This window comes from Setaria viridis, chromosome 8 (genome assembly GCF_005286985.2).
Source record: "Setaria viridis chromosome 8, Setaria_viridis_v4.0, whole genome shotgun sequence".
NCBI lineage: Eukaryota > Viridiplantae > Streptophyta > Magnoliopsida > Poales > Poaceae > Setaria > Setaria viridis.
The window spans coordinates 4,217,678-4,234,291 of NC_048270.2; the positions used below are offsets into that span (position 1 = coordinate 4,217,678).

At 45.8% G+C, this 16,614-nt stretch overlaps 1 protein-coding gene across 1 annotated transcript; it reads right to left on the reverse strand.

The window, feature by feature from the left end:
* Nucleotides 1-2,985: 2,985 nt before the first annotated feature.
* On the reverse strand, nucleotides 2,986-16,124 carry LOC117833294 (uncharacterized). The gene is made up of 21 exons (XM_072295676.1): nucleotides 15,404-16,124; nucleotides 15,117-15,322; nucleotides 13,081-13,537; nucleotides 10,796-12,804; nucleotides 10,307-10,644; nucleotides 8,832-8,977; nucleotides 8,567-8,676; nucleotides 8,404-8,464; nucleotides 8,098-8,294; nucleotides 7,603-7,732; nucleotides 6,272-6,616; nucleotides 6,123-6,198; nucleotides 5,972-6,043; nucleotides 5,804-5,846; nucleotides 5,606-5,677; nucleotides 5,447-5,527; nucleotides 4,124-4,227; nucleotides 3,955-4,047; nucleotides 3,794-3,862; nucleotides 3,610-3,674; nucleotides 2,986-3,481 (listed from the first exon to the last, which is right to left on the reverse strand). Exons 2-21 carry the CDS (start codon nucleotides 15,225-15,227, stop codon nucleotides 3,255-3,257), a joined length of 4,806 nt encoding a protein of 1,601 aa, XP_072151777.1. The 5' UTR covers nucleotides 15,228-15,322; nucleotides 15,404-16,124; the 3' UTR covers nucleotides 2,986-3,254.
* Between the last annotated feature and the right edge of the window lie 490 nt (nucleotides 16,125-16,614).

Consider the following 16,614-nt stretch of genomic DNA (forward strand, 5'->3'; position numbering starts at 1 on the left):
TTCCCTTTTTTCCACTGCACTATGCCGCACACGGGAGACCCTCCACGGGCGGCTGGCTGGGCGGCGATGGGCGGGGGGTTAGGCGGTGGGCGGCGACGGGCGACGGACGGCGACAGGCGGCGGGCGGTGATGAGCAGCGACGGGCGGCGACGGGCGGCGGGGCTGGCCGGCAACGGGGGCGGCGACGGGCGGCGGGCGGTGACGGGCGGCGGGGCTGGCCGGCCACGGGAGCGGCGACGGGCGGGGCTCTGGCGGCGAGTGGGACTCGGGAGAATAGAAGGGAGAATAGAATGAAACGTTTTTCTGTGTAACCAGTGGCATTGGTGGGTAATTACCCACCAACTCCACGAGGAGGTTCAAAAGAGAGGTTTCTGGAGTAGCAAAAGAGGTGCTCCGAAACTCCACGTCCATTTGCACTACAGCTCCATGGAGTTGGCAACTCCATGGAGTTTTGGAGTTGGGGTGTTTGGCTGAATTTTTTGATGGAGTTGCTGGAGTTTAGGAGTGGAGCCGTGCCAAACAGGACCTAAGTGACAACATAGGTTATTGGGACTAATGCTTTGTCTAGCATGTATCTTGTAGGTTTTCTAGGTTCCAAGAATGTAAAGCAAACCATAGTAAGGTCGGTATTCTTGATATCCAAATCATGGTATTCAAGTATCTAAACTATGATATTCAAGTGACCAAGCCATGGTATCAAGTATTATTCCATGGTATTAAAACATCCAAATGATAGAGAAAATCCGAGCCTTTGTGGCAAGTCAAGGGGTGTCCCGGAAGAGACTTGATGACCGGGAAACAATACTTTTATGTGAGTGCTTCAACAATGTAGACTAGTGGTAGCTTAGTGCCTACCGATACCACGGGATAAATCATCGTGTCAAGAGTTTACTTCACCTCATCCTCACTTCTTATGTCTTATGTGCTTTACTTTCTTAGTGTAGTATCTTGCTAGGATTGGCTCTAGGTTGCAAAATTTATTTTGGGATGAGGGTTTCACACTAGATTAACCTTAGTTGCACATCTTGATAGCACGATCTAGTTTAAGTTTGATGCAAAAGTAGTGGAAACCATAGGTTAAGATTTTAAGTTGCCTAATTCACCTCCTCCCCTTCTTAGGCTACGAGCACCAGTTCCTTCCAATTTCTTTCGCATATTCCGTGGGTCCAAAGTTGATCTAAAAAAGAAAAATAAATAGAAATTAAAACATGAATGCTATCTTGTATCAGAGATATAAAATAATTAAGTATTTATTTTAGTTGGGGGTGTGAATGCAATCACAGCACTGATCGAATCCAGAGTAAAATCGTTGCAGAAGTTCACTCCCTAATAACATTTATCTTCTCATAATTTTCAGCTGAAAACTTGTGCAACCATAGATGACAATAAATAGTTACAATATAGTCTTCGGATAGTAAGGTATGATGTTATACACTGTCCTACAAATTAAATAAGATATATTCATATATGAACTTTGCAAACAGCACAATTTCTATTTAGGAAGTGATGATTCTAGTAGTTTAAAGTCTGTGAACCCAGATAATAGTTAACGTGTTTCTTTTAGGAAACAAATAGTTTACGGGTTATACATGCCAACAACTAAACACTTCAAGACACAGTGGATGCATGGAAAATTTCATATCGGTATAGGCATGTGTATATGTGATCCTTAATTTTAGATGTATGTTAAGAGGCAGTGACCATTCACTCACTCCATCAAATTTCCAAACATGTGTCCCACCTCGATGTCAATGTAGGAATACTCAAATGACACAATGCAATCTCCATGGTTAAGTTTGACTCTTTCAAGGCGCCATGGTACTCGTTGGGGTTCAATCTTGTTCGGCCCTCCTGATCCGCCCTTGGGTCCATCCCTGTAAGGCTCCAGAAGCTGTATCTGAATGATGGAATAGTTCTCATTAGCAATGTTTCAAAAAGCTAGTTTGGTGCTCATAGGCCGTATTGCTCCGCCTAGCGCATCAATTAATAACATGTAAGCTAGAAAGAATATAACTGTTGATAGAACTGAAAAAAGGTTAAGACCGTAACAAAGGAGGTAAAGTTGCCTAGTATTTGTTTTTGACAGCTCAGACGAGTGGGAGTCATGGAATTGTATTAGCATCAAGAAACAGAAGTAATTTTCAAAACCTTTTCATGAGGTTGAACAAATAAAATTAATCATGACGGAATATATGCTGAAATCACAATTAAATATAGCATAAATTTCTCATTGCCATGAGAATCACCTCTGTTGAGCGGAAGGTTGCATATATAACAAGCTCTATCACTTTCAAAGAAGCATCAACTTCTTTGTCGCCTTTTTTGGTTATGTATCCTTGTGCTATAGTGAAGTATCCAACAATAGCCCACTGACCCTCGTACACTTATATTTTCCACAAAAAATAATGAGAATAAAGTATATTGCATGGCAAAAAGCAAGATTACAACATAACAAAATATACGTAAAATAATAATAAAAAAACAATATCATCTTGCTAAGCACACTCACCGGTCCATCTCGAACACAAGGGAAAACGAATTGTGCGAGTTACCATCACGAATGTGGGTGCCCTGTGCACGAGCGATGATATTACTTGACGAATCAGGACCATCACGCAGTGTCCAGTGGTTAGCGGCGGTCAAATCTTGGGCCAAACCGGTCTCTCACGCATGGTTGGCCGACGGGATCCATAGCTTTTCGGGGTGGTTGTATTGGCAGGGTTGATTTAATTTCGATAATGTTGGAAGAAGCCATGAGCAAGAAGATGATTGTATGTGGGTTCTAAGTGGGCCTGTGAGGAACGAGCAGAGCAGATTGACGGTTATTCATAGGAGTGGGATGGACAAGCTAAAGCAAAGTTAGCTACAATTTTGCACTTACCTCCTCATGTAATTTGGTTGACCATGATTTGGATAATGCCCATCCTCATCTTCATCTATAGTAAAATTTTTAGAATGTCTGCAAACTCTTTTGCACTCCAGCACTGTCCTAAAAAGAGTTTCAATTGCACCCAAGAATCTGTCGATACAGTAGTTTTTCCCCCTTTGGACGAAAAAAGAGAGGCACTAATTCCGTGACCAACTCTTAGATTAATCGATGTGCTCTCCCGGCACAAAAACAATAATTATGCACTCATAATCGCAACCCACAGTTTCTTTTTTTTTTGTACTGCCAGTCAACAAATAAATCACTGACCAATTTCACCATACACCTGTTGGACATCGTCGATCCCAACTGCGTGGAAGACTGAAGGCTAGTACTCTTTGCTGAGGAGGAGGTCGTAGTGCACCTTGGGCTTGCGGTGCTCCCTGGCGCAGGCCTCCTGCGTGGCGTAGGCGAGGTGCAGCAGCGTCGCCTCCGACCATGGCCTGCCGATGAACTGCAGCCCGACGGGGAGCCCTCCCGTGTCGTACCCCACCGGCACGGTGATCGCCGGCAGCCCCAGGAAGTTGCCCGCGATCGAGTACCGCACCAGCGCAGCTGCACGCAACCAAGAATCATCGATGATCATGACCAAGAACTTTCCCAGCAACAATGGCAGCTGATTTCTTTCACTCCCTGGTGAATCATTTTCTTCAATTATTCCTCGTGTTCGATCAGGACATTACCTCCGTTGATGTAGTCGAGCTCCCCGGTGCCCAGCGCGTCCTCCTGCAGCGGGTACGCCGTCACCCTGCAATGCAAGCGCAACGAGTCAGGTGACTAACTGAGTAACTCGCAGAGGCAGCCATGGCGTCACAGAGCAAAGCAATGGCGGTTTTTTTGCAGACTCAGGGATCACGACGGACGAACCCTGTCATCGGCGTCACGATCGCGTCGGCGGTCTCGAAGATCTTGTTGTGGAAGAACATCTGACGGTTCCTGCAAAAATCAAAACATGAATGTGTTGCAGAATCAGATTCAGATACATTTGTTGTTCGTCTGAGGGATCAGACAATGGTGGGTTTGAGTACCGGAGGCGCTGCGCGTTGAGGTAGTCCCTGCTGCTGAAGGATCGGTAGGCGCTCAGGCCGATCCGCACGTCCCACCCGATCTCAGACTTGCTCCTGCCACACACACATGGATCACTGATGAATCACTTGATCGATCGATCGACGACTGATTGATCTGCCAACTGCTTACATGTTGTCGAGGTATTTAGCGAGGGAGGCCGTGCACTCGGAGCCCATCGTCACGTAGTGCGCCAGACGCATCTCTTCGATCTCAGGGACAGTCACGTCCACACACTTTTGCAATGAAAAAAAGTTCAGAAAGTAAAAATTTCCTCTGTCAGATTGTGCGTAGCTGAGAAATAAAATAGCATTGATTCTCTGGAACTGTACAGTTCTTTTATGCCATCCGGCTCTATACACACTCTACTCCTACAAGGACTTCACTCTAGAAGCTTTAATTTGTTTGTTGCAATAATTTTATCTAAAATACTAGTAATATCATCCAATGACATGCCACTTCATACATTCTACTTGCAGACAGGCCAACGTGATTAAAACGAGTTCTATTGCGCATTCCAAGCTTTGCCATGGAGCGGAGCAATAGACTCTTACAATGTCTCGATTTCTCTAGAGCATTCTCAAGTGTACACATATTATACTCAGGTCACCTCCTCACCGCTTCCATAAACACATTATACTCGAGTCTTAGTCCATTAATGATGGTCCTTCTCATACGACCGATCAAGCTGTGATATCTCACGGCATATAATCTTTACCTTAGAAAAATATTGATTAATACTCAAAGTTTGTTGGGAGATACTCTTTTTCTAGGAGCTAGGAGCTAGAGGCGCACTTCATTTGTTTTCACATCGTGCATTGCTGAGAAACTAGAGCCACAGATTGTTTGTTGTCAGATTATGCATTGTTGAGAAAATGCCGGCCTGGTTATTTTATAGAACCTATACTCACATTACTTTGAGAGGGTCTTCACTTTAACACCAACACATGAGAACACCTCCCTATGTGTGGCTAGCTACAAATCTTTTCTGCTCATACAATCCAACCAGAGGCATATCACTCTAGGACTCTCTACATCCACCATGGCATGGAAGGCTGGCATGCCTTTATATAGACCTTAGGCGAGGTATGGCAATATAACAAGTGTCCATGCTCTAGAAATTTCCTAGGTTCCACATTATTCTAAACTTGCCATGAAAACATGTTCTATTGCATTCCTAGCTTTTGCCCTGATACATGGCAGCAAGACTCATCCAAGATCTCAATTTCTCCATAATGTTCTCAAGCACGCATTGCTATTTCCACCGGTTTTGTTTTTCACAAGCATCCAGCCTGTTCGCTTCAGCTTATTCAGCCGGTTTATCAGCCACCAAATAGTGTTTTCCTCTCAAAATAAATCAGCCGTTTCAGCTTTTCAGCCGACTTATAAGCTGAAGCGAACAGGTTATTACAGCATTATTGCTATCATGAGCCTGTGTTGCTGAATCATGCTTACCTCCCAACCGTACTGCGTTCGCAGCATCTGGAGGGCCTTGCCGCAGAGGCTCCTGATGTCCTCGGAGCAATCGTCAAACCACTGTTCATTTGCCGCAACGATTTCAGTACAATGTTCAGGGACCATAACAACATTCTCGATCGGAATTCAGAGACTGACCTTTGCGTATTTGGCTAGCCTGATGTTAGGCATGGATCTCGTACACGTCAGCATTGGCAGGTTCAGTTCAGGCTGATGCAGGGGAAAATCGTCGACCAACAAGTCAGTCAGTCAGTCAATCTTCACTGAACACTGGAGTAGCTCAAATTGGCGTGAGCAGAAAGAAGAAACAGAAGTGATCAGACCCTTTTTTATCACCTGTAAATGACTTGGTTTAGACTGATCAACAATGGCCGCATAACTGAAACATCAAAGACAAGGCAACACGTGTGTTCAGCACTTTCATTACGCAACGTGAAAAGATTAACTTTGGTAAACAAATGCTTTTCTGTGGATGATTTTTTGGTAAACAAATGTGGCACCGACGCGATGAGCGCATCCTCGACGGTTGCTGCCAGGATCCCCGGCATGCCGACTGTCCAGTTCAGAGGAAGCAGCCTGAAAGAGCAGTACGTGTCACTTGTGAGCTGTGGCGGAGATTTGGCACAATTGGCTCTGAACAGAGATGGATACGCACCCGGAGTTGGAGAGCCTGCCGGCGGTGGGCTTGAATCCGACGACGCCGCAGAGCGCCGCTGGCATGCGCACGGACCCTGCACGAACGGGACGGTGACAGTGTCAGCACTGCACAAATATCCCGGTGGTTGACGACATCCTGATTCTTACCGCCTCCGTCGGCGCCGAGGGCGACGGGGCATAGCCCTGCGCAGACTGCGGCGGCGGATCCGCCCGATGAACCGCCGGAGACCCTGGCGAGGCAGTAGGGGTTCCTGGTGGCGCCGTGGTGCGGGTTGATGCCGCTGGTCCCGGCGCCGAGCTCGTGCATGTTGGCCTTCCCCGCCATGACGGCGCCGCATGCCCGCAGCTGCGCCACGCACGCAGCGTCGCCCGCGCCGCACGGCCGCCGCGCCGCCGCCAGCCACCGCGTCCCGCCCGTGGTCGGGTACGGCGCGCAGTCCAGCTCGTCCTTCACCGCCACCAGCACCCCGTCCATGGCCGACAGCGGCGCCCCTGCATGCAGATGCAGGAAGCAGTGATTCACCAGAACACCATTGCATCATCGAAATCCAATCACTGGTTTTCAGTCGATCGCAGTAACAATCCTACAATAAACTCTGCATATACGATACAGTAAGTGCCAGTGCAGGTGACAGCGATCTCTCATCTCTCTCCGGCCTTCATTTTCCTACAGATCAGCAGCTGGCGGCCGACATGGACAAGGAGTCTTGGCCCTGCATTTGGCCACAAGCGTCGACATGGAGCGGCAATGAATGGCGCCGTCCGTTCCAGGGATCCAGGACCATTTTTCAGCACGGATTCAGAGCTGATCCATGCCGTTCCAGCAAAAATCTTCAGCAAGACCAGAAGAGACGATTCAGAGAGCACGGCGGCTTCTACCTGTAAAGGAGCCGATGCTGCTGGCACTGTTCATCGAGCTGGTGGCATACTTGTCCTCACCACTTCTCTGGGCCCTGCTGCGAATGGCAGGCAGCGGCATGCCTCACTGGCATAGCAACTGTTTCCTGACGCACTGATCTGCCATGCATGGTGGCCAAGCTAGCTACAACTGCGCATGCAGTAAAAAAGCTAAAACTGGTGCCGGGTTTCGACATGTGACAGCTTCTAGAAGCCAAACGCCCAAACCTACTGGTGGCCTAATAATGAATGAATGGCTGAATGTCAATGGCGATCAAGGGCTCAAGGCAAGACAGAGAGGCAAATAGGAGTACTGGCTACTGATAAGCACTGTTGAGTACTGTGCGATCACCATGAATTCCTACGATGATCCATTGGTTTGTGCCTAGCTGTTTAATAGTACACCGCGCGGAATGCGATCTTTTCGGTCATGACCGAAATCAATCATTGTTCATCTGAAATATGGCACTGCTCATGAAAGATCTATCTTTTTAACTCAAATTTCGCTCGTTCCGATGGAGACCCCAAAAAATGCCGAAATTTAAACTTAAAACCCTGGTTAGTAGTACTAGGATTAGTACCTTGCTGGTATCTGCGTGTGGAGTCCTCGGCCTGCCGCATCACGTCGGCGGCGTCGCAGCTGATGAACAAGGCCATGTTCACCTCCGGGCCGGAGCACTCCTTCACCGCCGCCAAGAACCTCCGCGCCACCTGCGTGCATGCATGCGCCGGCAAACGAACACGGATTATTGTTGCTTTTTTTTTCGACGGGAATTGTTGTTACTCATGGATTGCCGTTCTTTTTTTTTTCTCCCAGGGATTGTATATAATAATAAAAAATAAAAATAATATCTGGATCCAATAATTCGTCAGGACCAGCAACAGTTCGCGGCCACCTAGATCCGATCGCTGCATTCAACATTCTGTTTGTCATATATGTAGAGGAAAAACTGGTTTTACTGCCTCCCAAATCTTGGTGCAAGGTTTACAAATTCTAAATTTTGGTGTAAAGGTTTTGCTTTGAACTTCAGAATAACCTACCATGTTCATTTTTCAGATAAAAACAGAGGCTTTACCATGACAGGGGTCGTCTGCCCCGAGCTGTAGGCCTCGTGGAAGTCCCGTACCGTCCAGCGCCTGAACCCCGGCGACGGATCAGCGAGCGCCGCCGCCGGCTCCGGCAGGGGAGAAGTGAGGCAGACGACGGCCTCCTGGACGCGCTCCGGCGGCGGCAGGCCGGGCTTCGTCAGCCTGACGTTCTGCTCCGGGATGTCTGCATCGGCATTCACAAGGGTTTCAGAGTTCAGACTGTGACCAAGAGCGAAATTTCTTGCTGAATGCATATTAGCGTGGCATGAACGCAGGTGAGAAGAGAAGATGACCTTGCCAGGTGTGGGTTGCCGTGAACAGCGGCGGCTCCGGGATCTCGGCGTCGGAGACGAGCTGCAGAGACGATGACAAATTTACAAGTTTCAGGCTAAGCACCAAGCACAAACCATTCGAAGCAGAGACTGCAGGGTGACTACAAGTTTTTGAGCAGGCAACCTTGTAGACGAGGTTGTCGCGTTTGAGGACGGAGAGCACGATCCAGCCGACGACGGGCATCTCCAGCACCCAGGCCAGCAGCTTCACCAGGAGCCCTGCGACGCGAGGAGCTGCCGATGAAAGAGGCATTGTCAGAAAAAAAAAATCTCAGACGCAAATGCAGAAGCCACACTTCCAAGAACTGATCAATATTCTGATTTCTGAATGCCAAAGCTCCGAGCTTGAATTCTGCGTATGATGCAACACTGCAAAGCGAGTTAGCAACCTTTGACGTTGGGGCTGATGTAGTGCTCGTCGCTGTCCGGGCCGAGGTCGACGTCGGCCGCCGGCTTGTAGACCTTGGCCGGCGAGCTGAAGAGGCCCATGGATGGATGGGATGGACGAGCGAAGCAGAGCTGGGTGCAGGAAGAATGGTGACGTTATCTCAAAGCTCTGCTTCTGTGGCTGCCTGCCTAGCAACGCCAAGATCGTGAGCTGCTGCTTATAAGCAGCCAGCAGGGATGAACCAAGAATGGTTTCAGTTCAGAGAGAGAAGCTGGCCGGCCTGCCTGCAGTTTTGCCTGAGAGTTCGGCCGGGGGTTAGCTGGTGGTGAATCTGTAACCATGTGGGCAGCAGTCTTTTACTTCAATGCTATTTACTGGTAATTGTCCCGGGCCCACTTTCTCAAGGACAGTGAGCCCCGAAAAAAGTCACCTCGGTTTAATTTTTCATCATCCGGTATTAATTCTCCCTAACATGATTTACGTACCTTGCAAATAAAGACCACATGCCACATTATGCTCCTTTTATTTTCGCGGTGGTTTTGTTTTGTAGTCATTTACTTGGTCGAGTTTCAGACTTTCAGTCATTTCAGTATTAACATCTATTGAAACAACACAAAATCAGGAGAATTTTTTATAAAAAAAGAAAACATTTCACTAGATTTGGTGCAAACATGCGGTACTCAAACTACAAGCAGACGGTGAAACTGAATGGTAAAAGAGATTGAAGATGGACAAAATAAAGGATGGAAATGGATGGCGCAAATGCAAGGACTCCTACTAGCGATTATTAAAGGAATGTGCCATGGAAGGTGCTTAGACACTGGTGCTTAAATAGAAGAACATTACAAATCGTTGCGCGCCTATTAGAAGTTAATCACCCCACTGCAACACAAAGTGATTAAATAGATTCATTCAACAAGCACACCTAAGAGCATGACATAGAAAATTCTTCATTGCATAATCTGTCATGGATCCAAAGAGATATCAGAACCCAGAAACAGATTTGGGCCAATTGGTGAGAAGAAGCAGGTCCACTTCCATTAGCCCATCATTCATTGCCTTGATGCCTTCTCTGAAGTACGGAAGGCCTGTAAGCATATTCAGCTGTGGACTTGTTTCAGTCATTTTCATTTCCTTAGCTTGAAAAAAGAAAACGTTTTTTTCACTTCACTTACATTTTCCTGGTCTTTCCTTAATTCCTAGAGCTTGAAATGAACGGATCAGTTAGTGAAACTAGCTAGCGCAACACAGAACTGAGGGACATCTCATATAAGACAATTTGCGGCACACGCACCGAGCAGCATGAACACAAAGAAAACTGACAACACAAACGAGGAGAAATAGATGAAACAAAAACGTAAGCAACCATCAGGTTCTGTAAATGTACACCAGATCTACCATTAAGTAACAACTGACGTCATCCGTGAACCGTCAAATAATTTATGCACAATCCTCTCATCACATTTTGATTCTCACTTTTTTGTTTTGCTCAGGTAGCTACTAAGAGATGTCAGATTCCCTGAGAACACCGGCGATCCCGAAGGTGGGGATGAGGATGGATTCGGCCGAATCGGTGAGAAGCAGCTCCCATTTCTCTTAGGAAGACCCAGTTCGTGCAGACCGTCAGCCATGTCTGCAGAAAGCAGGCCATCGTCGCCATCTCTGAAGTCAAGGTGTGTGTCCTTGGGTTCCAGATCTTCATGATCCGTCACAACACCATCGATGTCAGTTAGTGATTTCAGCTGGCGACCAAGGTTAGCAATGGTCTTCTGGCACTCCGCAAGCTTCCCAGCAGCACCGCTTAGCTCTTTCTCCTGTGACATCGTTAAGAACCAGCAATTAGGAAGCTTCGAGTTGTCAGGTTTAATTAAAATTGTAAGCCTAGAGCCCAGAAGATTTGTGTGGGTTTGGGATGATATATTCAGAGTTCAGAATAGATGCACTGAAACAGAGGCAGCTTTATACCTGCTTGACCTTCAGGTCGCCGTTTGAGTTAGAGAGACGCCAAAGCTTCGCCTCTCGGCTGTCCCTGGACAGCTGAGCCTCCAGCTTGCGGCATTTTGCTTCGTACTCTTCTGACAGAAGCTTCTCCTGCTCAACCTTCCCTTGTAGCAGGCTGATCCTGTTTCTCAGTTTTGTGAGTTCCAGATTTGCTGCTTCAAGTTGACCCTCCATTGCCTTTCTCCGGGACACTGCGTCCTCTGATTTAGCAGTAAATTCTACAAGCAACGAGGTCTGGTCCTTAAGCCTTACTTCCAACAACGAAACCTTCTCCCGGAGCTTCATGGTCTCCTGGTGTGAAGACTCAAGTTCAGACTCCAACACCTTCCTGATGCCTTCCACTGCCTCTAGTTGCATCTGGAGGTCTGAGGAATATGCCTTCTCTTTTGCTGCATCACACTCCAGCGCATTCACTGTCCCGTGCAGTTTTGCAACTTCTGAGTTCACTACCTGCAATTGCGCCTCTAATGACTCTTTGGTAGACGCTGAAGCAAGTGATCTCTTTGATTCAATCTTCATGGTCTCTATCTGTTCCAAAAGTTCTTCACGAGACGCCTTCTCTTTCTGCACCTCACTCTCCAAAGTTTGCATGATCCCATTCAGTTTCCCAATTTCTGTGTTTGCAGACCGCAGCTGTGCCTCCAATGATTCTTTAGAGGCCTCTGCCATGTCTGCATTTGCTTTGTGCTGCATCGAAAGAATTCTCTCCGCATCAATCTGCTCTTCCAAGGAAGTCACTGTCTTGCGAAGATCTGCAGCCTCCGCAGAAATCAACTCTAACTGCAATTCCAACTCCTTCCTGTCTACCTTTTCTTCCAGTGACGCCACCATCAGCTGAAGCTCCTCAACTTGTGCAGACTTAGACTCCAATTGCAATGCCAAATCTTTCCTCTCACCATTCAGTCGTTCAGCTTGTCCTAAAGCAGCATGTTTGGACTCGTTTGCCAAGTCCAACTGCATCTGCAACTCGACCAACTTGTTGTTGGCCACCATTAGAGCTTCACATGATGTGCCAAGCTGATCTTTGGCATCTGCAAGGGCCATTTCAAGGTCCCTTTTCTCAACTTCAATCTTGTCAACCTTTCCGTGCAAATCTGCCACCTGACGCATCAATGACTCAGTTTCGACTTTTGATGACTTATCTGTAGTCACACCTTGGTCAGAATCAGTTTCAGCTCCGAAGCTAGAGCTTACACGGTCTGATTCAGGTAATGCAGCCAGCTTTTCCATCTCGAGGAAATCATCCATCAGGTCAATCTCAACAGGATTGTTCACGAGATTTCTTGCGCCAGAGTTGCCATTCTTGAATTGATCAAGTTCAGCTATCAGAGCTGATGCCCACGAATCGGAATTTTTCATTTCATCGTCAACAACTAGCATGCGCTCCCCACTGTCAGATTGACTGTCAGTCTGAGATTCCATGCAAGCACTGTTGGCTATAGGCCTTGAATCATTGGCCAAGGATGTTCGCCGTGTTAGATGACGCAACTTAAGGCATTCTGCCTCAACTCTTGTAATCTTTTTCACACTTTCCAGGTGAAGTTTGCTTGCTGTCTCTGCTGCCTGGTTGCTCAGGTCTCTTTCCCGTGCAAGTATCTTCAGGTCCTTGGACAGTGTGAGGAGCTCAACCTTGAGGTCTTTGTTTTCTTTCTCCACTATCTGAAGCTTTTCCTGCAGATCGCGCTGAACCTGCATGGCAGTAGCTTCTACTTTGGTGGCTTCCAGCTGCTTACTCAGTTCGGCAATATGGTTCTGGAGCTCAGACTTCTCTGACTCCAATTCTTTTGACTTCTTGGCAACTGAATCACGTATTTTCTTGTCTTGTTCTTCTCGTGCCTGGCGAAGCTGCCTTACACATTCTTTAAGGGCATCATCTAGGTGGCTGACCTGATCCTCCAGGGAGGTATTCTTCTGAGATGCAGTTTCAAGTAGTTGCTTCAGGGAAGCAACTTCAGCTTCAGCTTGTTCCCAACCTACAAATAAAGAAAAATACAATATAAATTCAGTAGAGTACTAGAACTTGCTTTCTTAAATAAAAAAAACTTGTTGGTAGCATTTTAAACTTCTGAAGAAGGTGCTGAACAAATTAGTCAAATGAATTGATCTTTTTTAATCAAGTTGACTTCATCACATGTGAAATCGGTTTTGCTTTCCTAGAGAATGAAAGGTGACTATCAATCAAGTAAACCTATGCATGGACTCACTCAAACCGCAAAATTTATGAAGTCCAACTGGAAAGAAAAAATTACCTGCAACAGCCTCTTCTGCAACTCTTGTGTGCTGCTTTACCAAGTCCTCTTTAGCATTGATAGTCAGAAGAGCAGCAGACAGTTTCTCGTTCAAACTCTTTACAGAATCCGGGATATCATCATCCCTGACCTTTGCGGACACTTTTTCATTCAAACTCTTTACAGAATCCTGGACATCATCATCCCTGACCTTTGGGGACAATTTCTCATTCAAACTCTTTACAGAATCCTGGACAACTGGGGATACCTCTGGCTGTGGTGACTGGCACACCTCTGGCTGTGGTGACTGGCCATGCTGTGGAGAAGAATCATTTAAGATAGTTGCCAACAATAGCTTCTCATTCAATGATTTTGTTGTTCCAGCTTCTTGAGTCTCATCATCGGTCATCATCCTTGAAGAAACTTCAGGTGAATGACTATGATTTGGGGAAGAAATACTGGAAACAGGTTTGACTTCCTGATTTTCCAGAACAAACAAAATGAAAATGTTTTGAGCAAAGCAGTTGTCAAATAATCTAAAAATATTTTATAGTCTACAAAGGAAGCAAGTGACATAGTGAGTACATAGGATAAGCCAGGGTTTTTTTTTAAAAAAAATGAAATAGACAACTATAATAATCAGCCTAGCCCTGAAAACCCTAAGCCAAACTACCTGAATGCAAAATCAAGCTTGAGACCAATTAACATAAACAGTAAGGTACCAGATGATTTTGAATTTAGAAGTTCCTTTTTTTACATATTTAGACATATCATTGGACAGAATTCAAGTACACCATACTCTGTCGAAGTGCCAAACTTGGTTGTATATGTATTTTAAAGACAAGAAAGACAAATTGGATAAACATATACATCTGCACACAATTCAAGAGTCAAGACCTTAACGATCCAGTTAAATCCTTTCTTTCTGTATGCATTGTGGACCAAAACTTAAAACACTAAACTGAAATTCTAGAGTTAAGAAGCATGGCTATACTAAATTGAGAATCAACCAATCAACATGAACTCTGGGCAACGCATCTGCACATGACACAGTAATTCGGATGAGATTGCATGACAGAGTAACATATGAATGCTAGATTCATTCATAGGTTATTCACCATTCATGGCATAATATTTTTATCCATTTGCACCAGTTAAAAAAATGCCACAATATTCAGAGTAATGAAAAATTTGGAAACTTTATTTCAAGCACCTGAATGGATCCAGATTTTCACTTGGAGACAGAGCTAAAGGTAGGTTTTAACATTCTAATATGGCAAAAGTAGCACCAAAGGCAGAGCAAAAGCAAGAAGGAAGCTAGTGTATCAACTATACCTAACTCTCGCAAAAGCATCTAAACTCTTAGGAAGAGTCCAAAGTGCAGCCTATGTATCGTTTAAATGTCACAAATATGTCTCTTAAGAACATCAAGCTTTGCTCAACCCACCACCTATATTAGTCCTAGTGAGTGAAACAAAAGCCAGGTAAAGAGGTTAAAAACGAAAAGCATTGAAATTTCTAGTTTTATCAATATCCTCCTTGCTACCATATGACCATACTTGGGGAAAAAATTCATTTTCATGTGTTTTAAGAGAAAATCTGTTCCAGTTGCCATATGAACAGGAAATGCCATACACAGATTCAATTCAACTGCAGCAAGATCTTCTTATATGACATTAAGTAAAATTTTGAAACCTCAAACACCATCACAAGCAAGCTAATAGGACAGTCCCAGGAAGCAAATAAGCAGTATCATTATCTAAAAAAGCCATGGGCAGTACAATATGAATTATGAACAATCTGTCCAAGGCAAGCAAAAATGACGTCTTGCCTAGAGATGCCAATAGTGACTCTACCGTTCATTTTAATTAAAAGGACCCAAATCATTTCATCAGAAAAGCTGCTGTCCCAAATCTGAAAAGAACGCCTGAACAACCCCCAAGTCATGATTTAAAAACTGCAGATAAGTCAGTATTTAATGTAACCAAGACATCCCTAACATGCAGAGATTAAGAAACAAATTCCCTTCAAAAGAAAGTTAACAGATGGAGCAGAACCTGATCATCGAAGTAAGGCTCAGAATGTGACGACACAGAACCAGAGCTATCGCTCTCCCCAGGGCTCTTATCTGAGGACTTGCGCTTCCAGAGCCAACTCCTGCGATCCATCTCCCAACCACCAGACCATTCAAAGCAGCAACTGGAATTCTATTGGATCCTTCGCCACCACTAAAATGCCCAAAAGCAGGGTTCAGATATCAACACTGAGAAAGTGAAAATAGAGAGAAACCTGGTCAACAAACACCGCATTGCATAGTAGTAATACCGTAAGCTGAACATCACACCTTAAAATAATCAGTCAAGAAGATTAGGTTTTAAGGATCCAATTACCAAACTCCTTACAAGGCAACTCCTCACCAACACAAGACTGGATTTTTCTACTGTTTATAAATACACGGTTCAGTACAGAATGCAATCAGGAACTTTTTTTTAGGGCAGAATGCAATCAGGAACTGAGTAGGATTGCTAGAACTGAGAAAATGTGCAGCCAAACATTATTGCTGCAAAACTCTGCAATGTCGAAATTTACCATAAATGGAAATCCATTGTGCCTTTTACAAATCTCTGCGCTCTAGAAAAGAGAAAATAAATGGTTGAGTAGAAGAGCACTGAAGAGATCGAAACTAGGCTAGTACCAATCTTCACCTAAAACCCCTGAATCGTACAGCACAGAAACTGCAAGAACCTACCAAATGCAGCAGAAGGATGAAACACTCAATCCCCAAAACCCACAGAAGATATCAAATCAAAACCACCTATAATGCGAAAAGAAGAAGGGAATCCCCCCGAAAATCCGGAGGAAGGAGCCGGATTGAGAGACAGCGGAAACCTGGGTCAATCCATCCGTCACCAAATCTCCTCAAAATCCCATATCGGAGACAGAATGCAGACCAGAACCCCAACGAAAATCCCCAAGAGGAAGGAGCAAGAGAACATCTCTACCCCCTTCCAAAAATCAGAAGTAAAAAAAAATCCACCTAAGATTCAAGAGAACGAGGGCAATAAAACCGCAAACGGGGAGCATTAATACCTCCAACCACACAACCAATGCGGGGGGAACGGCGGCAGTCACAAGAACCGCGTGGAACCCCCAGACAAAAAGCTTTGGTTTTTACTGCTGCTCTGGTACTACCGCTACAGCTTCTTCCAATCTTTCTTCCCTTTTCCCCACTGTTTGTGGATGGAAATCAGATGGGACGCAAGAACAGCACCCACATTGCCCGCCCCAACCCCACAGCACGAACACGAGCACAGATCGAAGCGCGCGCACAAGAGGAGATAGACAGAGAACGCGTACCAGATTGGCGGCGGCGCCACCCCGGTGGATTGGAAGAAAGGCCGCGGCTTCGGCGGCGAGGAGCCTCGAGAGCAGAAAACCGGTCGCCCCCGCAAGAATCCAAAGCCGAGCCCGGGGTTTCTTTTTCCTCTTTTTGCTCTGCACTCGCACCAACTCGCTTTCTCTTTCCCGCCCAGGCAGCTCGAACAAGTCAGGGAG

What these genes read in the sequence shown, in the direction of transcription:
- LOC117833294 (XM_072295676.1), bottom strand. Translation starts at nt 15,227, where the DNA reads ATGGATCGCAGGAGTTGGCTCTGGAAGCGCAAGTCCTCAGATAAGAGC. An exon ending in TACCTGAGCAAAACAAAAAA is followed by an intron (nt 8,978 to 10,306) that starts GTGAGAATCAAA and finishes ATAACGTCACCA; the next exon opens with TTCTTCCTGCACCCAGCTCT. An exon ending in CCTCGGCGCCGACGGAGGCG is followed by an intron (nt 6,199 to 6,271) that starts GTAAGAATCAGG and finishes CCGTTCGTGCAG; the next exon opens with GGTCCGTGCGCATGCCAGCG.